This window comes from Stegostoma tigrinum, chromosome 7 (genome assembly GCF_030684315.1).
Source record: "Stegostoma tigrinum isolate sSteTig4 chromosome 7, sSteTig4.hap1, whole genome shotgun sequence".
Lineage (NCBI taxonomy): Eukaryota > Metazoa > Chordata > Chondrichthyes > Orectolobiformes > Stegostomatidae > Stegostoma > Stegostoma tigrinum.
The window spans coordinates 24,993,559-25,017,229 of record NC_081360.1 but is presented as its reverse complement, the minus strand read 5'-3'; the positions used below and the strand labels follow the sequence as shown (position 1 = coordinate 25,017,229).

The 23,671-nt window shown below is 41.6% G+C and overlaps 1 protein-coding gene across 1 annotated transcript in view; it reads left to right on the top strand.

Moving 5' to 3' along the window:
* iqca1 (IQ motif containing with AAA domain 1) overlaps positions 1–23,671 on the top strand; it is a 161,723-nt gene that overhangs the window by 4,037 nt on the left and 134,015 nt on the right. Inside the window, exons 2-5 of the mRNA XM_059647116.1 lie at positions 6,522–6,849; positions 8,775–8,897; positions 16,727–16,918; positions 17,479–17,550. Coding sequence (XP_059503099.1) covers positions 6,522–6,849; positions 8,775–8,897; positions 16,727–16,918; positions 17,479–17,550 — 715 coding nt within the window. The remainder of the gene's footprint in view (positions 1–6,521; positions 6,850–8,774; positions 8,898–16,726; positions 16,919–17,478; positions 17,551–23,671) is intronic.

Genomic DNA, 23,671 nt, shown 5'->3' with positions numbered 1-23,671 from the left:
ATCTTGAAGATAGAGTTGGTGGCTCTTGAGAATCGTTTGGTACTCAGTTTGCAATTGTTTAAAGGTGGCATGCACAGTTGACTTTGTGTATTTGCATGTAAGGTCACTAACTTTTCAAGTTTAACTCTGGCACAAGGGAGGGGAGAATAGATTCTTGCATAGGGATCAGCCAGAACGAGTCAATGATGAAGAAGGTTTTGGAGTGGGACTGGAGGCATGGTGGAGGGATCCAGTGGAAGACACAGGGTGGAATGGGGGACACAGAGGAGTGAAGCGTAAAGGGTCCTGTGTCCCTGGTGTGTTATACGTGGTAATGGAGCCAAAACGCCATTCATTTTCTTATATTGCCTAAGAGCTGTGGCTGTACTGGTCAAATCGTTCTGTTCAACTTAGGGGCATTGACTGGCAGAGTCGTTACAGGACCCAACATTTCACCTACAACATTTTGAAATTCCCTCCTGGGATTGCTGTGAGACAATGTCCTGAACTCTTGTTAATCTTTCATTATTCTGCTTTTTTTGAAATCATTTTTGGTTTGGAACAGTGATCTGAGAGCTGAAGGTGATCTTTGGACACTGAACACTAACTTGTGGTTTAAAAAAGAGCCTCACCATCTCTCTCTAAATATTTCAGAACCCTCTTACTCTCCCCCAATTCTGATGTAGGGTGTAGGCCCGAAACGTCAGTTTTCCTGCTCCTAAGATGCAGCTTGGCCTGCTGTGTTCATTCAGCTCCACGCCTTGTTATCTCGGATTCTCCAGCATCTGCAGTTCCTATTATCTCTCCCAAGCAAACTGCTACTTGTTTTTGAGCTCAGATCCGGAAATTAATTGCAGCTCGATTTTTGTTCAAAGAACTTTGTAGACTTTTTGACTCTGGAACAGCAGTATGCTCAAACAGATGTTTGAATATCAAAGGGGGTCTCCCACAGAATTATGGTGCCAATCAGCTGAACAAAGCGAAACCAAAGTTTGAACTGTGGTTTGTTTAGAAGGATTGTCCCTGTGAAAGTTACAGGGTTGAGGTTTGATTGTTTCTTGGTTATCCACATGTTATCAACTTATTGGAAGTTTGGAAAACAGATTCTCAGTAATAAGTATTCAGTCAATTTTCCCTGAAGCCTACTGGGATCCATTTGCAAACATTGGTGTTGTAAGCAGCTGAGCAAGATACAATCCCAAGTGCCAGTGACATTACAGATGGTGGAGTCTGCTCAAGTGAACTGCCCAGTTACATCTTAGTTTTTTTTTCCCTTCACTTATGTCTGTTTGTTGCTGTCTTTGTGTGAGAACGTGGGCTAAAATTAAAGAAAATTGAGTTTAAACCGGAGACATGAATTTTGCTTTGCTAAAGCTACTTTATTAATAAATTGTTAAATCTTTTTGAAGCCTTAAACTTGGCGTCTGACATCAGTTATTCACAAAGCCTAGCAATGGTTATTCAGAAAGCCTAGTCAGGAACCATTGGAGTCAATTTTGAGGATCTTTGAGTATTTTAATCTTGCAGGAACAGAGAGGCTGATTTGATTCGGCTGCCAGTCTCTGTGTTGTAATGATAGGCATAGAACAGAACTAGTAATTTCAGCTATGTCTCACAAAGTGGTGAGAACCACACCAGATAATAGGACAAACATTCATAGAGTCATACAGAACGGAAACGGACCCTTCAGGCGAACCGGTCCATGCCGACCAGGTTTCCCAAGCTAAACTAATCCCATTTGCCCAGGACAAGGAGGTTCATCCACTTCACCAACACCTTCCACCCAACCTCAAGTTCACCTGGACCATCTCCAACACATCCCTCACCTTCCTGGACCTCAATGTCTCCATCTCAGGCATCCGCCTAGAAACCGATATCCATTTCAAGCCCACCGACTCCCACAGCTATCTAGAATACATCTCCTCCCGCCCACCTTCCTGCAAAAATTCCACCCCCTATTCCCAATTCCTTCGTCTCCGCCGCATCTGCTCCAAGGATGAGGCATTCCACTTCCGTACATCTCAGATGTCCTTGTTCTTCAAGGACCACAACATGCCCCCCACAGTGGTGAAGAATGCCCTCGACCGTGCCTCTCACATTTCCCGCAACTCATCCCTCACACCCCGTCTCCACAATAACTGCCAAAAGAGAATCCCCCTCATCCTCACATACTACCCCACCAACCTCCGGATCCAACGCATCATCCTCCGACACTTCCGCCATCTACAATCCGACCCCACCACCCAAGACATTTTTCTATCCCTGTCTTGTCTGCCTTCCGGAGGGACCACTGTCTCTGTGACTCCTTTGTATGCTCCACACTCCCCTCCAACCCCACCACACCCGGCACTTGCCCTGCAATCGCAGGAAGTGCCACACTTGCTCCCAAAACTCCTCCCTCATCCCCATCCCAAATGCAAGATGACTTTCCACATCAAGCAGATGTTCACCTGCACATCAGCCAATGTGTTATACTGCATCCGCTGTACCCGTTGTGGCCTCCTCTACATCAGGGAAACCAAGCGGAGGCTTGGGGACCGCTTTGCAGAACACCTACGCTCGGTTCGCGATAAACAACTGCACCTCCCAGTCACGAACCATTTCAATTCCCCCTCCCATTCCTTCAACGACATGTCCATCCTGGGCCTCCAGCAGTGCCACAACGATGCCACCCGAAGGTTGTAGGAACAGCAACTCATATTCCGCTTGGGAACCCTGCAGCCCAATGGTATCAATGTGGATTTCAAAAGCTTCAAAATCTCCCCTTCCCCCACTGCATTTCCAAAACCAACCCAGCTCGTCCCCGCCTCCCTGTTCTTCCTCTCACCTATCCCCTCCTCTCACCTCAAGCCGCACACCCATTTCCTACCTACTAACCTCATCCCGCCCCCTTGACCTGTCCATCCTCGCCGGAGTGACCTATCCCGTCCCTCCCTCCCCACCTACACTCACCTCTACAGGCTCCATCCCCACCCGTTTAACTTGTCCATCTCCTCTCCACCTATCTTCAATCTGCCTCCCCCTCTCTCCCTATTTATTTCAGAACCATGTCCCTCTCCCCCATTTCTGATGAAAGTCTAGGCCCGAAACGTCAGCTTTTGTACTCCTAAGATGCTGCTCGGCCTACTGTGTTCATCCAGCTTCACACTTTGTTATCCCATTTGCCTGCATTTGGCTCATAACGCTCTGAACCTTTCCTATTTGTGTACCTAACCAAATGTCCTTTAAATATTGTAACTATACTTGCATCTACCACTTCCTCTGGCATATATGCACCACTCACCATGTGAAGAATTGCCCCTCAGATTCCTTTTAACTCTTTCCCCTCTCACCTTGAACCTATGCCCTCTGGTTTTGAACTCCCTTTCCTGAGAGAAAAAAAAACTTAGCTGTTCACCTTATTTATATTCCTCAGAATTTTATACACCTCTATAAGGACATCCTTCAGGGATAAATGTCCCAGCCTATCCAGGCTTTCCCTATAACTCAAACTCTGTAGTCCCAGCAACATCCTTGTAAATCTTTTTTGTACCCATTGCAATTCAATAATATCCTTCCCATAGTAGGTTGACCAGAAATGTACGCAGTACTCCAAAAGTAGCCTCACCAATGTCCTGTACAGCTGCAACATGACATCATAACTCGAAAATTCAGTGCTCTGACCAATGAAGGCAAGCATGCCAAATGCGTTCTTCATCATGCAAACTGTGATGCAACTTTCAAGGAACTGAACCCCGAGGTGTCTGTGTTCATCTACACTCCCAGGAGTGTCATTAATTAGTCCTGCACTGGTTTCTCTTACCAAAATGCAATAGTTTATATTTATGCAAATTAAACTCCATCTGCCATTCCTTGGCCCAAGGCCTAGCTGCAGCTGTACAAAACTCTGGTGCGGCCGCACTTGGAGTATTGCGTACAGTTCTGGTCACCGCATTATAAGAAGGATGTGGAAGCTTTGGAAAGGGTGCAGAGGAGATTTACTAGGATGTTGCCTAGTATGGAGGGAAGGTCTTACGAGGAAAGGCTGAGGGACTTGAGGCTGTTTTCGTTAGAGAGAAGAAGGTTGAGAGGTGACTTAATTGAAACATATAAAATAATCAGAGGGTTAGATAGGGTGGATAGGGGGAGTCTTTTTCCTAGGATGGTGACAGCGAGCACAAGGGGGCATAGCTTTAAATTGAGGGGTGAAAGATATAGGACAGATGTCAGAGGTAGTTTCTTTACTCAGAGAGTAGTAAGGGAATGGAACACTTTGCCTGCAGCGGTAATAGATTCGCCAACTTTAAGTACATTTAATTCATCATTGGATAAGCATATGGACGTACATGGAATACTGTAGGTTAGATGGGCTTCAGATTGGTATGACACGTTGGCACAACATCAAGGGCCGAAGGGCCTGAACTGTGCTGTAATGTTCTAGCTGATCAAGATCCCTTTGTATTCTTCGATAACCTTCTTCACAGTCCACTATACTACCAATCTTGGTGCCATCCATAAACTTAGCAACCATGCCTCCTGTATTCTCATTCAAATTGTTTATATAAATGACTGAAAGCAGTAGCCCTAGCACCAACTTCTGTGGAAAATCACTAGTCCCAGGCCTCTAGCCCAGAACATGACCTTCTAACAACACCCTCTATTTCCCACTGTCAAACCACTTTTGCATCCAATTGTATAGCTCTCCCTGAATCCCATGTGATCTAATCTTACTAACCTGTCAGATTCATTTTTTTTAATGTAATTGGTTATTAATGCCTAAGCTGTAGAAAACAGGACATCTGGCTGAGAAACTGATAATGAAGTAAGTCAAATTCAAACAAACTTTTAGTTTATTGCGGGGAGAGAAGTTCATGATGTCTTGAGGTTAATTGTTAGAAAGATAAAATCATAAACAGAGGGTGTACTTACTTCACTAAAGAACTGGAAAATGACACAAATGATGCATTATTAAAGTAGTTTTGCAGAATTAAGCAAAGCATTGCACATACCTAAAAGTGAGTAAGTTTAAAGGAGATGCGAGAGGCAAGTTTTTTAATGCAGGGGGCAGTAAGTGCCAAGAATGTGTTGCCAGAGGAGGTGGTGGAGGCGGATACAATAGCAACGTAGAAGAGGCATCTTGACGGATATATGAATAGGCAGGGAATAGAGGGATATGCACCACTTGGGATCAAAAGTATTTTAGTTTAGAAAGGCATCATGTGTGGGCGCAGTCATGGTGGGCTGGAGGGCATGTACCTATACTGTACTGTTCTTTGTGCTTTGGAGTTAGAAAATATTTAATTTACATTACTATTTGGGAACAGTATATGTGTCCTATGCTACAGAGATCAATGGAGCTTAGTGAGATTATTTTTTAAAAGGCTTTTATTTTTGAGATTCTGTATTGAGTTGTCTCTGTGAATTCACAATGAGGATGTAGACAGCAGGTGTGACAATGTTTGGTAAAGCAGCTAAGAGACAGAATCTGAGATAACAAGGTGTAGAGCTGGATGAACACAGCAGGCCAAGCAGCAGCAGAACAGCAGGAAAGCTGACGTTTTGGGTCTGGACTCTTCTTCAGAAATTTCTGAAGAAGGTTCCAGACCCGAAACGGCAGCTTTCCTGCTCCTCTGATGCTGCTTGGCCTGCTGTGTTCATCCAGCTCTACACCTTGTTATCTCAGATTCTCCAGAATTGGCAGTTCCTACTATCTCTGAAGAGACAGAATATGATTTGAGTCTGACATAGCTTGTATCTCCTTGGAAGTTAGAGATAAAGCTGGACCTACATCTGAAGCAGAATAAATTTCGAACAGTTGTCTGTTAGGAAGTCTGTGGTAGGTAACGGTATTCAGTCTGAGACAATTTTGTTGAAGGGAAAATGACTGGAAGATTTGTTCACCTGACAGTCAAGGGAAGAAATAAACAAAATCTCTCAATAAAAAGAAGTGTGACCTTATTGCAATTGAAGAAATAATCAGTTTGTCTACCGTTTGAAACCGTAGCAGTGGCCTATTGGAAACTATGTGAGTTTTCTGATGTTTCGAACTGATATGTAGAAATTGTAGGGTGCTGTAGCTGTGGGATCCAGAGACAGTGATTGGTAAATAAATTGGACTGCTGCTCAGCTAAAAGCTATTGCAAAGACCCCCATTAAAATTTAGCGTAGTGAATGGTTGGGACAGTATGGAGAAATACGAGTCAGTTTCGGACAGCAATATACTTAATTCTGAGTTGCTCCCAGGAAAAGGGGATGAACCTTAAAGATTTCGTGAGATTAGGCAACGTGCGTTTATAAGTGTTAGTATTTAGAAAGTTTATAGCGTTAACCTTTAGCATCAAAGTGTTATGAAGATAATGCTTTGTTTGTGTACTGCTTGTTGATACACAATAAAGTTTGTTTATTCGTTTACAAAACATGAAATCCTGTGGTGTAGGTCTACCAATTCGTTGTTGGATCTTCAGAGTTCTCCTTTAAGTTAATATTTACTAACCAAAACATAATATCATTTAACTTTTTATATCTGCTTTCATATTATGACCTAACACTTGCTTTCATTGCAGCACATACAATAAGATGTGGGTAGACACCCATGAGGACCTGGAATATCTTCTGAAGCAGGAGATCAGTGCCCAGATTGCTAGACCACAGACAGACCGCGTGGTAATTTTTCAGATGCTGGCAACGTTTTACATTAAGTATGTGCAAATTTTCCGTAGTATGGAAGTTCTATATGACCAGATTGTGCATCCTCAGAAGCGAAGAGTTATTCACCATGTGCTGGAAGGAATTATGGGCAGAATCCTGGAGCTAAAGAATGAAATGGTGAAGCTGGAGTTCTCAGAGTTTCACTACTGTGACGATATTCTGCAAGACCTTAAGCTAACCCCAGTAAGTATGGTTCCATGAACAAAAACAAACTTGCTGGAAAAGCTCAGCAAGTCTGGCCGTATCTGTGAAGAAAATAATCAGAGTTAATATTTTGGACCCGGTGACCCTTTGTCAGAACTGTTGGTGACTGGGAAACATTGGTTCATATGCAGAAAATAGGAAGGGCGATGGGGTAGGGAGTAAACGATAGGATGGAGCCTAAAGAGAGAGAAGAGCAGTTGGACAGACGAAGGAGTTGATAACGATCAGGCTGGGTGGGTGAATAGTTGTTGATGGGGACTGTTAGTGACTAACAACAGGTAGTGTGTAATGGCAGGCTACGTGGTAACAAGGCCTGGTGTGTGGGGTAGGGGCTAGTACATGGGAGAGGTTAGGTCCTAAAATTATTGAACTCAATATTGAGTCCGGAGGGCTGTAGGGTCCCCAAGCAGAAAATGTGGTGTTGTTCTTCCAGCTTGTGTTGAGCTTCGGTGGAATACTGCAGCAAGCCAGAGACACAGATGTTAGCCAGGGAACAGGGTGGTGTGTTAAGAGGCAGACAACAGGGTAGTTCGGGGTCTTTTCTTGTAAACAGAACGTAGATGTTCTGTGAAGTGGCCACCCAGTCTATGCTTCGTTTCCCCAATGTAGAGGCGACCACTTTGTGAGCAGCGAATGCAGCACACCAGATTCTGGGAAATGCAGGTGAAGTGTTGCTTCACCTGGAAGGTATGTTTTGGTCCTAGGATACTGGGGAGGGAGGAGGTAAATGAGCAGGTGTTGCATCTTCGCCAGTTACAGGGGAAGGTGCCTTCAGGCTGTTAGGGGGTGTTGGGGGTGAAGGAAATGTGGACCAGAGTTTCCTGGAGGGAATGGCCCCTATATCCCACCATACCCCACCATGAAAAATCCACCACTGAGTTACCCACTAACTAATTAAACAATTAAAAGGCTACAAACACTGGTGACCAGGGCATTGTAATCACAACAGAAACCAGGCAGATGGGGGAGACACGAGAGGAACTAAATCAGAGTAAAGTCAGAGGCAGAATTACAGAATTCAACTTTTTAGCACAGTAGACTCTAGAGACGTTCTGCAACAAAAAATGCCGGAGAAACTCAGCATGTGTCGCAGCGGCTGTAGTGTGAAAGAATCACTGGACTTGAAACTCTGCTTTCTTTCTCCACAGGTGGTGCCAGACCTACAGAGGTTCTTCAGAATTTTCTGTTTCTGTTTCAGATTTCCAGAATTTACAGTCCTTTGTTTCTATGGTATCAGACTGGTTGACTCTTAAAGGGACCTGCATTTTTAACACGAATGGCACACACCCTTATCTGACACTTTGCATCCACTGTCAGCATTTACATTCAAATGTACTGTGACTAGAGTCAGCAGGGGCTAACCAGGTAGATATAGCGTAGTGGTATGTCACTGGATATTAATTCAGACCCAGACAAATTTGCTGCAGAAATCCAATCGTGCTAGCTGGTGCAATTTCAAGATTAATAAACCTGGAATTAAAAGGTCATCTAATTAAAATGAGCAGATTGCACAAAGTTGACAAGAATTGGCTGAATGTGTGTGTGTTAATTGCACATCATTATCTCTGCATCCATTCTTTGGTGCTACCTAATTTAAATGCCTAATAGTTTGCTCAATGTTCACAGGAATAAAATAAACCATCGTACCAGTTGCAATAGTTTGTAATTAATTTCACTTACTGTTGTCATCAAGACATACCTCCAAGGGAAATGATTTCATTAAAATCATTCTGACAGTTGTATTGAATTATATCATGTCATGTATTAATTTTTAATGATTTCTGATGATTGCTTAAGTCTCAAATTACACCAAAGAGGTATAAAAGACATCCTGAGCAATGATTACATCTTGTGAGCTTCTTGATACAACCCTTTTTTAACCTTTCTCAAATTCAATTTCACAGGAAGACCTAGAGATCCCCATCCCTAGGTACTTTATCAAAGATAAATTACAAGTCTTGAAGATCAGACAGAACATTCTAGAGCAGATATTATCCGAAACCTCAACCTCAACCTCAAAGGAACAAGTTAGTACATACACAAATATGTGTATCATTACTTTTAATATTGAATGTGTTTTTGTGTTTGATTCCTTTACATCTTGAGAGTGTAATTAAAACTGCTTTTTAATAATGTTAAAGGTGGCAGCCTTCTGTCTATTAGGCCCAAGCAACATGCCTGCAAAGATACAAATTTTGACACTTTGAGAAAGCAGAAAGTAAAAGACCAATTTACCCTGACTCGAAATGGAGCCCAGAGGATTAAGTGACCTTTAGCGTTTCTGAACAGAGATTCTCCACAGACTCATGCTTGGGCATGTCTCTGGGAAGGCCCACAAGCAATCTTCCCAGATGTTGACCACTGCTTGTCTCCATTTCAATTAGACCCAGCATCACAGTAATTGGCAGACTTGCAGGACTGATGGAGATGGGAAGTACAAAGGAGGATATCTGGAGGCTAATCATAACTGAAATGCTGACAGAGCTATCAAATATTTCCGTTGCATGACAGTTGTTTAGCCTACTAAATGGTTCTCGAGGACAATGGGGACACCAATACCACGGGCATATGATAAAACTCACAACTGGCAGAAAATAACTTCTTAATTCTGATCTTTAGCAGTTGAGGGTCAGTCACTCTCGGGGGGCAAAGATCTCCAAAAGGGAGGAGATTCTCACACTAAGACAGAGTGCTGCCTGGAAATTCTCCACTGGCGAAAAGTAGAGCTATTCTTTTACTTGCAGGTTATGACTTCACTACAAAGGCTTTACCATAATTTAAACTTAAAAATGCACATTGCATGGTCTAACCCAGAAACCTCCAATCTCTATTATCTTTAGTGAACCAAGAGAGGCCTGCAATGTTTCCAGTTACCATTGAGAACTATTAATAAGTGACTTCAGCATGATACAACTTTTGTTATCATCTTTTCTTGCCTGTGTGAATTGTGTGAATGAGTGTTGTTGCACCTATGTTTCAGGTGTTCAGATACTAAATCTTTCTTCTTTAACTGAAATCTATCCAAAAGTCTGCCCTGTTTCTGTTCTTTAAGTTCTCAGCACTCAAGGTGTTTAAATTTAAAAACTTGTTGCTGTGTTTTGTCAAGTGGTGGATAAGGAGAAAACCAATCTGCAAGTTCCTTCCTGTCTGTAGCTTGTTTTGTAAGACAATGCATTACACCACCGAGATCAATTGTATCTTAAGCATCATGTGGTGTAACATTGGCTACAGAGGAAGATAAAGGCTCAGAAGGTATATGATTGGCAGGAGTCTCTGTTCTTGTGCCCTCTTCTTGACCAGGTAATTTTTGATTCTGTGATAATGGGAACTGCAGATGCTGGAGAATCCAAGATAATAAAGTGTGAAGCTGGATGAACACAGCAGGCCAAGCAGCATCTCAGGAGCACAAAAGCTGACGTTTTGGGCCTAGACCCTTCATCAGAGAGGGGGATGGGGTGAGGGTTCTGGAATAAATAGGGAGAGAGGGGGAGGCGGACCGAAGATGGAGAGAAAAGAAGATAGGTGGGGAGGTAGGGAGGGGATAGGTCAGTCCAGGGAAGACGGACAGGTCAAGGAGGCGGGATGAGGTTAGTAGGTAGGAGATGGAGGTGCGGCTTGTGGTGGGAGGAAGGGATGGGTGAGAGGAAGAACAGGTTAGGGAGGCAGAGACAGGCTGGACTGGTTTTGGGATGCAGTGGGTAGAGGGGAAGGGCTGGACTGGTTGTGTGGTGCAGTGGGGGGAGGGTCCAGCTCAGTTCGTCCCCTCCACCCACTGCATCCCAAAACCAGTCCAACCTGTCTCTGCCTCCCTAACCTGTTCTTCCTCTCACCCATCCCTTCCTCCCACCCCAAGCCGCACCTCCATCTCCTACCTACTAACCTCATCCCGCCTCCTTGACCTGTCCGTCTTCCCTGGACTGACCTATCCCCTCCCTACCTCCCCACCTATACTCTCCTCTCCACCTATCTTCTTTTCTCTCCATCTTCGGTCCGCCTCCCCCTGTCTCCCTATTTATTCCAGAACCCTCACCCCATCCCCCTCTCTGATGAAGGTTCTAGGCCCGAAACGTCAGCTTTTGTGCTCCTGAGATGCTGCTTGGCCTGCTGTGTTCATCCAGCTCCACATTTTATTAATTTTTGATTCTGCTTGCCTTTTCCAATACTCTACCATGTGGTCAGCCTTTAGAGGCCAAGGCTGTCAGTGACTTTCTCCCAGTTGTCAGTACCATTCTTTGCTATCTTCATATTTTGCATGCAGGATCCTAGTAGTAGAGGAATGCACATCCAGAAGGTTTACTCTATAATGGCTATCACCCATTTGCCGAACATGGCAAAGGCAGGGTAGATGTTACTGGCTTAGCAATGAGTGTATGCTAATAGTATTAACATGCTCCATGACCACTTGAGTTAGTTACGTTGTTCTGGCGAGAGATGCGAAACGTATGTCTGAAACAGTGAAGGTGGGAACTGTTCAAACTTTTCTTGTAGCATATGATGTCTAAATCGCATCACTATTACAGGACTGTACTGAGGACATGGTTTTGGTAAACATGCCTTCTGGTGTTCTGTTTTAGGTTATTGTTCCATGCTGTCTTACTGGCTTGGGCATAACTATAGTTTATGCAATGCCTGTGTATGATTTTAGCATGAACTGACAGGGAGGAGTATAAAGGTAGTAGGAATATGCTTAAGAGGAAATCAGAAGGGCAAAAAAGGATACATCAGATAGATTTAAATTAAGGAGAATTGAAGGAGATTCTGTAAGCACATTAAGGGCAAAAGGATAATGAGGGAGAAAAGAGGCCCCCTTAAAGTTCGACTAGGCCATCTTTGTGTAGAACCACAGGAGATGGGTAAGATATTAAACAAATATTTTGCATCAATGTTTACTGTGGAGAAGAATATGGAAGCTAGGGAACATGGGGAAATAAATATTGATTGCTTGAAAAGAGTCAATATTACAGAAGGAAAGGTGCTGTAACTCTTAAAACGCATAAAGGTAGATAAACCCCTGTACCTGACAAGGTGTATTCCAGAACTTTGTGAGAAGCTAAGGAAGAGATTACTGGGACCCTTGCTGAGATATTTGTATCATTGACAGCCATGGGTGAGGTGCTGGAAGACTGGAGGGTGGCCAATGTGGTGCCATTACTGAGGAAAGGTGGTAAGGAAAAGCCATGGGACTGTAGACTGATGGATAAGTTGTTGGAAGGGATTATGATGGACAATATTTACATGCATTTGGAAAGGCATTGACTCATTAGGGATAGTCAACATGACTTTGTGCATGGGAAATTGTGTCTCACTAACTTGACAGAGTTTTTTGAAGAGGTGACAAAGAAAATCGATGAAGACAGAGTGGTTAGGCATTAGAGAAGATTCTACATGCTAAACGAGGTAGGCTAGATCACGTGGAATCCAGGGGAGATAGCCAATTGGAATCAAAATTGCCTTGAAGGTAGGAGACAAAGGCTGGTAGTAAAGGGTTGCTTTTTAGACTGGAGGTCAGTGACCAGCGGTGTGCAGCAAGGATTGATGCTGGGTCCACTGCTTTTTCTCATGAATATAAATGATTTGGATGTGAATATATGAGGTATGGTTAGGAGGTTTTCAGATGACACCAAAATTGGTGGTGTAGTGAGGAAGGTTATCTTAGTGTACAATGGGACCTTGATCTCATTGGGCCAATGGGCTGTGGAATGGCAGGTGGGGTTTAATTTAGAGAAATGTGAGGTATTGCCTTTTGTTAAGGCAACACAAATAGGAATTGTACAGTTAACGGAAGGGCTGTGGGAAGTCTGGCCGATCAGAGAGACTGAGGGCTGCAGAGGCACACTTCCTTGAAAGTGAAATCGCAGGTCGATGTGGTGGTTTGACGTAGTTACTTTCATTGGTCAGTGCATTGAGTGGAGGAATTAAAACTTTTTGTTATGGTTGAGCTGGACATTGATTAGGCCACGTTTAGAATACATGTTCAATCTGTTTATTTTTGCTTATTTGAAATTCATTCATGGGATGAGGGGATTGCCAGCCAGGCAGCATTTATTGCCCATCCCTACACAGAGGGCATTTAAGAGACAACCACATTGCTGTGGGTCTGGAATCACGTCTAGGCCAGACCAAGTAAGGATGGCAGTTTCCTTCCCTACAAGGACATTAGTGAACCAGATGGATTTTTTTCTGACATTCGGCAATGGATTCATGGTCATCATTAGACTCTTAATTCCTGATTTTTTTTTATTTTATTGAATTCAAGTTCCACCATTTGCTGTGGTGAGAGTCAAACCCAGGTTCTCAGAACATTATCTAGATCTTGGGATTAACAGTCCAGTGATGATACCACTAGGCCAAATGCTAGAAAAAGGGACTAGATCAATTTAGGATATCCAGTTGGCGTGGACGAGTTGGACTGATGGTCCTGTTTCTGTGCTGCATAAATCTACGACCCTTATGACAGCTGGTGAAAATAGAGTCTGGATATCTGAAGCTACAAGCATCATAATGTCAATTCTGGTAGATGGCAGTATAGCAACATACATTTGTCTTCCTGATGTTGATGCCAGTAACAAAAAATTATAGAATGTGTTTTTAGTTGATCACAACCTATTTTCACAAAGCAGATCTGAAAGTAAAGTACATGCCCAGAAAAAAGCATTCCGGCTTCACCCACAGTTGATTAGTTTCCAGTGTTTTCCTTCTGCATCTGCTGCTACTTTGGGGAGATTCAGAAACACTTGCATCTGAAAAATATTGCCTTACAGAAATGTAACTTTCAACATGATTGATATACATTCCCATACATTTGTGGCCAGAAGAGTTTGTTTCAAAGCATTGAGATCAAGTTTCCAGGTGTGGGTCAGTCCACTCTAACAGCTACATTTCCCAGCCATTTTTATCTTTATGTCTCTCACCTTCAACCCTTTTCAGTACAAATCCACCAAATGACAAGGCTGATTTTTGTTGTAAGTTATCACATAATCAACATTAAACTCTCTCCTCTCTCGTTTTGTTTTGGATCTCTTTTTATTTCAGTTTCAAGTTTACTGGCATCCGCCAATAGCTCTCAATGAGTGAGGATGTCTGATTCTGATTCTTGTTAAAGACTTTTTGTGGGCTTCATTTTATTGTGTAATATTTTCAAGTTGTGGCCGACGCTTGCAATCTAATGTCTGTCTAGTGAATATACCGCAAGATCTCCCTATTGCTCTTTTGGATACCATTGCTCTGATACATGAACCTGTTCTGACAAAAGTGTCGCTTCTGGATCCACTGTCAGAACTTTACTGTGCTTTCATGGTTTTGACTATTTGCTCGTTTTGCCGGAAGAACGGAGATTATTTGACAAGGAGTCATGCTGCCAAATTGGCTAAGGTTTTCACCTTGTGGCACATGATACTGGCCTCCACCATCGCCAAAAAAACCCAACACTGGAGGGAATAGCCCTTAGGTAGCCTGAAATAACTGATGGTTGAGCAGGCTTCCCAATGCCTCACCCGCCTCGGATAGAATGCCCATAGGGGTGAGGAGGCTTGGGCATGGTACCACTGCCATGCTGTCCAATTTTACACGTCTTCCCTGCCAACCCAGCACTGGTGGGAGCATAAAATTTCATCTTTCTATTTAGATCTTTGTCAATTGGTATCACTTTTTAGGATTGTAGTGCCACAGAAAAGCTCAAACTTCCTCAGGAGTAAATGTGATACATCTCGGGATTGATTCTTTCTCCAGGTGCCAGTGAGTGAGGTAGTATCAGACACAGAAGTTATAAATGAACGATCAAAGGGTCACACCATTATTGGGGTTGTACTAAACAAATCTATGATGTTGCTAAATTTTTAATTCTTAATTTAGTATTTGATTAAAGATTTAACAGCATCTTAGGTTTGTTTAGTACATCCTCATCAATAGTGGGACCCTTTCGATGTTTTACTTATAAAGTCTGTGTCTGATACTGCCTCTGTCACCAACACCTGAAGGAGGACTGAGGCTCTGAAAGCTTGTGATTTCAAATAAACCTTTTGGACTATAACCAGGTGTCGTGATTTCTGACCTTGCCTACTCCCAGTCCAACACCAGCACCTTCAAATCAGGATTGATTCTGATGGACTCCTTTCAAGCAAGTTACTATTGTTGACTCCTCCTTTTTCATTTTTAAATTTTCATTATATTCTTACCCGACATTATACCTGCATCCAATAAAGTAGTCACCTCTAGGTAATACAGGTCATGTAACTGCTTGGTTTTGTTAAAGGGGACTTAATGAGTTGCTATGTGCATCTTGTAGATGATATAATTACTGTAACTGTGCGTCAAGTGAAGGGAGTGCATGTTTAACTTAATTGATAAGGAGCTGATCAAGAGGGCTGCATTTCTGATGTATCTAATCAAATTTCTTGAGTATTGATGGAGTGCATTCATCCAGGCAAGTGCAGAGTTCCGTCACATTCCTCACGCATGCCTTGTAGATGCTAACAGGCTTTGAGGAAGCAAGAGGGAGTTACTTATCACAGAATTTCCAGCTTCTGATTTGCTGTTATAGCATCATTAGTTATATGCTAGTCCAGCTGAGTCTTTTGGTTAATGAATTTTGTGATGTTAATGTCACTAAATATCAAGGAGTGATAGTTAAATTCTCTCTTGTTGTGGATGGTAGCTTCCTGCTGGTCATTTGGCATGAATGTTATGAGTCACTTATCTATCCAAGCTTGAATGTTGTCCAGGTCTTTCTGGATATGGAAACAGACTACGTTGGCATCTGACGAGTTGTGAATGGTGCTGAACGTTGTATAATCGTTAAGTGAACTTCTGATCCTATGATGGAAGGGAGATCATTAATAAAGCAGCTGAAGGTGCTTGCCTCTAAGCCACTAACTTGGGCATTGGGTAGTACAGTTGACTTTGGGGGCTCCTATGTAGTTTAGTGGTAGTATCCCTACCTCTGAGCTAGGAGGCCTGTGTTCCTGTCCCCCCCGCCTCCAGAGATGTGTAATAACTTCCTGAACAGGTTGATTAGGAAAGAAAATACACCATGAGGAACTGTTGCAGCACTCTTTTGGGACTGCGATAGTCTCCACCACCACAACCATCTTCCTTTGCACTAGGAGTGAGTCAAACCAGTGGAGAGATTCTCCTAAGTTCCATTGACTTCAATTGTGCCCAGGGTGTCTGAGTAGACTCAGTGTGATGCTGCCTTAATATCAGGGGCAGCTGCTCTCATGTCACCCCTGGAGTTTCAGCATTTTTGTGTATGCTTGGATCAAGGCTGTAATATGGTTAGGAGCTAAGTGGCCCTGTTGGAACTCAAACCAAGCATTCGCGATCATTCTACTGCCATATACGTGCCACTTGATAAAAATGCTGACAAAAGCTTTTTTGTTCATTTTGCTGTTGATTTAGAGTTGACTGCTGGGCTGTACTTGGCTGGATTAGATTTACGGGATTGGTTAGCCCATTTGGCTGGTTTGCAGTACAGAGTGATGGTAATCTCATGGGTCAGTTCCTGCACTGTTTGAGGCTCAATGAAGTTCCTACCTTCTAAATCCCACACCTCACCTGAGGCCCTGTGACTTTCGGTTAAACTCATCACCAGTTGCCTCTCTCTAATGAGAGAGCACCGAAATAATCCAGTGCGATCCTGGTGATTTTATTGTTACCTTTTAAACAGAATTTGCTGAGAATGTTTTATGTTTATTTCAAGCTTAGTGACCTTAAGTCAAATTTAATCACCGATTTAATTTTTATGTTTGAATATCTGAGAACAGAATTATGACCTTGTTTTAATAGGTGATGAAATAATTCATTCCTGTACAAGTTGAGCTACTTTCTCTCATTACAAAATATTCTTTACATATTTTAGGGAAGAATTGTAAAAGCATTGACACTGGAACAAGCCATTCTAATCATTCAAATTTCTGAGCGTGCTCGACAGGGACGGCTGCGAGCCAAGTTTATGCTGGAAATCCGAATGCAAGAGGAAAAGGATAGATTATCTAAATATCGGATAGCAAGCACACTGGCTCCAGAAATAGCAGCTATCCGCATCCAAAAGGTTTTTTTAATATTATACAGTTTTGACTTAAGCAAAGAATATAAACAGGAAGGTTAAGAACGAGTAAAAGATAATTAATTGGCAGCTTATCAAATATCATTGACGTTACAAAAATATTGTTGGGATGAAGGTTATCTCTGGCCCAAAATAATTTGTAACATTTGCTTTAGTTATTCTGGAAAGTTGGTACAAATCCCAATTTCTTCAATCTGTGAGCACTATAATCACTATATATCAATACTAAAACATTGTTCAGTTTCTATGTCGCCACTTTAGGTTAAACAAATTCATTGTATGCATTGTGGTTAAGTTAAAGTTTTGTTTTTCAGCAAAAAATTTCCATTTGTCTTTTCAGACTGCAAAATGTCACTAATGTATAAAACTGCAAGTTTTTTTTAATAGTATATGCATTTATCTTTTATGCTTAAACTCAAATATTTAAAAGCCCACATTCAAACAGATGTTGGTTCTATTTCTATTTATAACATGTAAGGAAACCGCCTAAAAATCATTCCTTTCTGCACAAAAGTTGTTCTCAATAACTTTGTCTGATTCTGTAGGTGTGGCGTGGATATACTGGAAGGAAAATAGCCAAGAAAGAACGTGCTGAGGAGATGATATTTATTGAAATGGTGAGTCCCAGTGATGCAATGGACAAGTAACCATTGTCAAGCTGATAGTGAGGTGAATTGTTGGTCAGTTGATTAACTATTCAGAAATTGGGTCACAGGAAATGATTAGGCTGCAGGCCTGTAAAATAATATGATGCTTTTGAACTCTGAGCTGCGATAAACACATTCTGAAACCAGCTAACAACTCTCGCTCTTCATCTGCTTCGATAAATACATACATTTAATCGTAGATGTAAAGGCCTATAAATTGTAATGGTATATGAAATCTTTGCTATTTTGAGAGAGGGAGTCAAATGCTAGATATGGGCAGAAGACAAGTAAGATTACTTTTTTTCTGCTTCTAATATTTGCAAACCCGAAACCTAATGTCAACTGCTTCCCGCAAATCTTTCCAGCCCATTCTACCAGAATTCCCTGTCTGTTTTGTACAAAAACATGCAGTTTTGTTTTCAATTATACTTGCATCACCATTCCAAGTTCTGCTAACAATTCTGGTGTGAATAAATAAAAAGTGAAAAGGAACAAGGATTAACAAGATAAACCAAGTAACTAAGTTAAGGTCTTAAGCTAACCGAAATTTTAATTGGAAGCTTTTCTTACCATTTTTAATTTCCAGTTGAACTTTCTAAAGCTGAAATAAGTAACAAGCAGAATTAATAAAATCTATAAAAACACTTCCAACAACTACTACGCATTAAGCATTCCACTGGGGTAATTTACTTGTAGTATTCTAGCTGTCCAAGAATCTATATAATAGACAGTGAAAGCTTTTTTTTGAAAACCTTGTCAAGCCATTCATTCATTTCAACTGCCCCTGAATTTCTGCCTTCTGTCCAATCAATTTTGCTTCCGGCAAGGGGTAAAGGGGAAACCTGTCAGTGATTTCAGGGCTTCCTGCACTCTGCTGGGTCCCCATCTCCAGTTTCCAACAGGTCAGATGTCACCTGAATTATTTGATGATAACCCTGTGATTACTATCTGTCACAGGAGTCATGTGGTTTTTTATTCGGTTCCCATTTTTGCTTTGAAACCAGTTTAAAAAATTGAAAATTTCATACTATAGTTGCAGTCAATTTTCTTTTAACTACTATCAATTTAAAACTCAACTCAAGAGCAGGGAATCTGGGTCAGAAACGACTGTCAATGAGGGCACATTGGTCAGTGCATTGAGTGTGGGAATTGGGATTTCACGTTGTTTTGTACATGACATTGGTTTGGCCACTTTTCGAAAACTGTGTTCAGTTTTGGTCTCCCTGCTATCGGAAAGATGTATTAAACTTGAAATAGTTCAGAAAAGGTTTACGAGGATGTTAGCTGGATTGGAAGGTTTTGAACTGTGGGGATATCGGAATAAGCTGGGTCATTTTTCTCTGGAATATCAGATGCTGAGGGGTAACCTTATAGAGATATATAAAATCAAGAAAGTCGCAGATAGGGTGGATTGCCAAGGTCATCTTTGCAGGGCATAGGTTTAAAAGAGATCTGGGGACAACTTTTTTCATACAGAGAGTGGTGCATGTATAGAATGAGCTGCCAGGGGAAGTGGTGGACGTGGGTACAGATACAAAATGTAAAAGGCATCTGGATAGGCATACGAATAGGAAGGGTTTAGAGGAATAATGAGACAAATGCTGGCAAATGGGACCCAATCAGTTTAGGACATCTGGTCAGCACGGACAAATTGGACTGAAAAGTCTGGATGACTCTGACTCTGAGTTTGATGGGGTGGAATGGGTAAAGGGCTTCACAGTAAAGACAGTTGATAACAAAAAATTGCAGACATTTAAGAAAATAATTCATGAGCCACAACAAAACATGTGAAAAAGAGGAGTTATATGAAGGGGATAAGCCAACCATCGTTAACCAAAGAAGTTAAGGATAGTAATAACTTGAAAAAAAAAGCCTGGTGGACCAGGGGAGTGGAAAATTTTTAAAAACCAGCAACAGTAAAAAGATGGAAAAAATAAACTTTGAGAGTAAACTGGCAAGTGTTATAAAAATAGATGGTAAGAACTTCTTTAGATATAAAATGAGAGAGGTCAAAGTGAGATCCAGCCCCTTGGAAAACAAGGCTAAGGAAATAATAATGAGAAACTAGGAAATGGCAGAGGACTTGTATAAAGACGTCGCATCAGCCTTTATTGTATAAAACCTTTATTGTATAAAGCATTCCAAAAGTACCAAATAACCAAGGTTGTGAAGGCTAGTACAAAAAAGTTATCACTAGAGAAAAAAAATGCTAGGGAAACTAGTTGGGCTCAAGGCTGATAAATCCCCTGGATCTGATGGGTCGCATCCAAGAATATTGAAAGAAGTAGCAACAGTGTTAGTGGATTCAAGGGCAGTGATCATCCAAGAATCCTTAGATTCTGAAAAAGTCCCAAGCATTGGCAAATTTCCAGTCTAATGCCCTTATTCAAACTGGAGAAAGACAAAAATAGGTAACTCTCAGCCAGTTAGTTTAGTGTCTGACATTGTGAAAATTATTAAATCTATAATTAAGGATGTAATTGCAGAACATTAAAAATACATAATATCATCAATCTGAGGCAGTATGGTTTCATGAAAGGGATATGACCAAAGCTATTAGAATTTTTTGAGTATACAAATTTCCTTGATGACAGTGAGTTATTAAATTTAATACATTTGGATTTAAAAGACATTCGATAAGGTACTACACAAATGCCTACTCGATAAGATAAGAGCCCATGGTGTTCGGTTAGATATTAGCATGGGTAGAGGATTGGGTAACTCATGAAGTTGAGATTAGGAGTACATTTCAGGATGGCAACCTGTAACTAGCAGAGTGCCATTGGGATCAGTGCTGGGACCACTATTATTTGCAATATGCACGAATGATTTGGATGAGGAAAGTGAATATGATATCATCAAGTTTGTGATGACACAGAAATAGATGGGAGGGCAAGTGGTGAGGCTGATACAAAAAACCTATAGAGGAATATAGACAGCTTGAGTGAGGAGGCAAAAAACTTGGCAGATGGAATATAATATGGGAAAATGTCACCTATATAGTTTGAGAGAAAGAATAGAAGAGCTGAATATTATTTAAATGGGGAAAGACTGCAGATAACTGCAGCATAGAGAGATTTAGGTGTCATCATGTATGAATCATAAAAAGCTAACAAATGTGTCCAGCAGGTGATACAAAGGCAAATGGAACATTGTCTATTCCTTGTGGAATAAAAGCCAAGGAAGTTTTGCTAAATCTATGCAAAGCACTAGTTGACATACATTCTTATACCTATTATAAGGGGTATCTGGTAAAAGATATAATAATGTTGGAGGTAGTTCAGAAAAAGTTCACTAGGTTGACCCTGGGTATGGAGGGATTATCTCATGGGGAGAGATTCAGTAGATTGGTTCTATACTCATTGGAGTTTTTAAGAAGGAGAGGTAACCTTGTGAATCTTAGAAGACACTTCTGACTTGGGAGAAGGTTGGAGATGCTACAATTCAACAAGTTCCAAATTCTGTCAGATCTCAGTAAGAACATTATGAAAATAGTGGAATGCTTCAAGCATACATGATGCAAAATAAAACCATGTTGCTAGCTTGCTATGACTTTTCCAATCCTGAGGCATAATAAAAGTATGACAAACCAAAAACAGCCTCCAGGAAAGACATTTGCTGCTGAAGTGGGTGTTTGCCTAACCTTGATAAAAATGGCCCAATTGCATTAGGGCGGCACGGTGGCTCAGTGGTTAGCACTGCTGCCTCACAGCACTAGGACTAGGGTTTGATTCCACCCTTGGGTCACTATGTGGAGTTTGCACATCCTCCCTGTGTCTGCGTGGGTTTCCTCCGGATGCTCTGGTTTTCTCCCACAGTCCAAAGATGTGCGGGTTAGGTGGATTGTTCATGCTAAATTACCTGCAGTGTTCAGAGATGCCTAGATTACGTGGGTTAAAGGGGGTTGGGCCTGGTTGGGATGCTCTGAGGGTTGGTGTGGACTTGTAGGGCTGAAGGGCCTGTTTCCACACTGTAGGGATTCTATGGACATGCATGTTTTCTTCTGGGAGGTTAAGCTGGGATCAAGTTGTTTTGTTGACCTGGTATCACACTGGAATTGACCTCCATGTTGGACTAGTGGTTGAACATACTAGTTAGAAGACATTCCTTGGTTCTCTTGAACTTTATCTCAGTTGTTTTAAAAACTGTTGGGACTGCGAAGCCTTTCGCCTACCAACTCCCATGCTCCATCTATTCCCCCTCCATTCTCCCATTTCATCTTTGTACCACCATGACCATTGCAGGTGTTCATTTCCACTCACTAAAGATGCTCTGTGTACAAAGCCTTTGTCAAAACAGTGCCCCCGCTGAGCTCATCAATTTAAAAGTCTTGCAGCACAAACAAGTATTCGGAATGAGACCGTTTGAGAGCAATTTCAATGGGACAAATAGCCAGACATCTGTTTCTCCCAATAGGCTCATAATGAATGCTTGGCAAAGCTTCAAGTGGGTTTGCTCAGCAGGTATTCTGTTTTGACAGGTGGAAATGATGTGTTTTCTTTAAATGATTGATGTCTTCATGAGTCCTTCATAAGTCATTCTTTCTTATTCTGTTTTTTTTTAAAGTCTGCATATTTATTTGGACAAGCTTAAGATGTGTGATGTGAGGGAAAGCTTCTGTTTTTGACTCTGACTGTCTGACACTATTATAGTATTGCAAATTCCTGATCGTTTTTTTTTCCCTCCACATTTCACTACTTGCCATTGGTAATAAACGTTGCATTGGTCTGTTCAGGGTGCATATCAGATATGTTGTCATGGAGTAGCTATGAAAGGGACATGGAAAGCACCACCAAATGCATAGAATGAGCATGAGGGACACGAAGGGGTTAATTTTAAGACTTTTGAAACTTATGTTTCAAATGGCTGTCGAATCCAGGTTGAGTTCAGGTTTTTTTTTTGAACGGTCATGAATCACAAGCCATCAGAAGCTATCCCAGCATTAGAATAGAACTAACCAGGTCGAGAATGCAGGATGCAGGCCTATTGTGTGGACCCTTATCCAGTGCTGGTGAGAATTGCCAATACCAGGAATTGGGGCCTGTGGGGTCATGAATCTCAGAAGTGGGTCGGGTCAACCATTTAACAGTATCTTCATAGTCTGCCCAACTCCTTAAACATGTGGACCTCTAAGATGAAACAAAGAACTGCAGATTAAACTGGAGTAGCAGTGAGGCACTGAGCAGGGAGACAAAGATGGAAATGAAAGCTAAAAAAAGTAGAAGGCAATGATATGGTTGCAATCACAGAAACATAGCTGTGGAGTGATCAAAGGCAGGGATGTGACCATCCAAGGGTATTCAATCTTTAGGAAGGTCAGAAATAAGCATTGGGATGATGATGTTAGTTGAAAAATTAACTTCTGCCAGTTCATTAAGTGCTGGTTAAAATAAATTTTGCTGACCCTGTAGTAGCCATTTTTCAGATTAGACATTAAACTAAGGTGCTGTCTAGCTTCTCAGGGGAATGTTAAAGATCCCATGGCATTTTTCAAAGGGAGTAATCCTTGATCTGCTGGCGAATATTTATCTCTCAGTCAATTGCATAAATGGTCAATATCACATTCTTATTTGTGGGAGATTCCTGTATACAAATTGGTTGCCACTTTTATTATATGTGCACTTTCTTAGTTAAATTTTTAGTTAATTTTGTAAATCTTTGGGCTGTTCTGTGGTCCTGGAAGGAGTCATATACTGTATACATTTTTAGGAAGTGGAATGGGTGAAGAGAACAACAGATTTTTAATAATTTTTAAAATTCTTTCATCAGATACAACAAAGGACTACAATCCTAGTGTTCTCTCTTCTCTTGGTCTTAAGTCCCAACGTAGATTAATGGTTACTTACTTGGCAACGTGTTTTACCTTCTGGGGGTCCCTCAATCCGCAGTAATGGGCTGAGGGGATGAGGTAACGTTTTAAAAAGGGTGAGGCCAACCAGATATTACACATGTAAGTGTACATAGAATCCACGGATCTTAATGGATTTTGAAGAATATTACAAGCAGGATTTACTCGTGGGTGTTGATAGTTGCCTACTTGTAACAGAATGAGATGAGACTAGCTCTGGACACTACAATCAATCAGCTGATT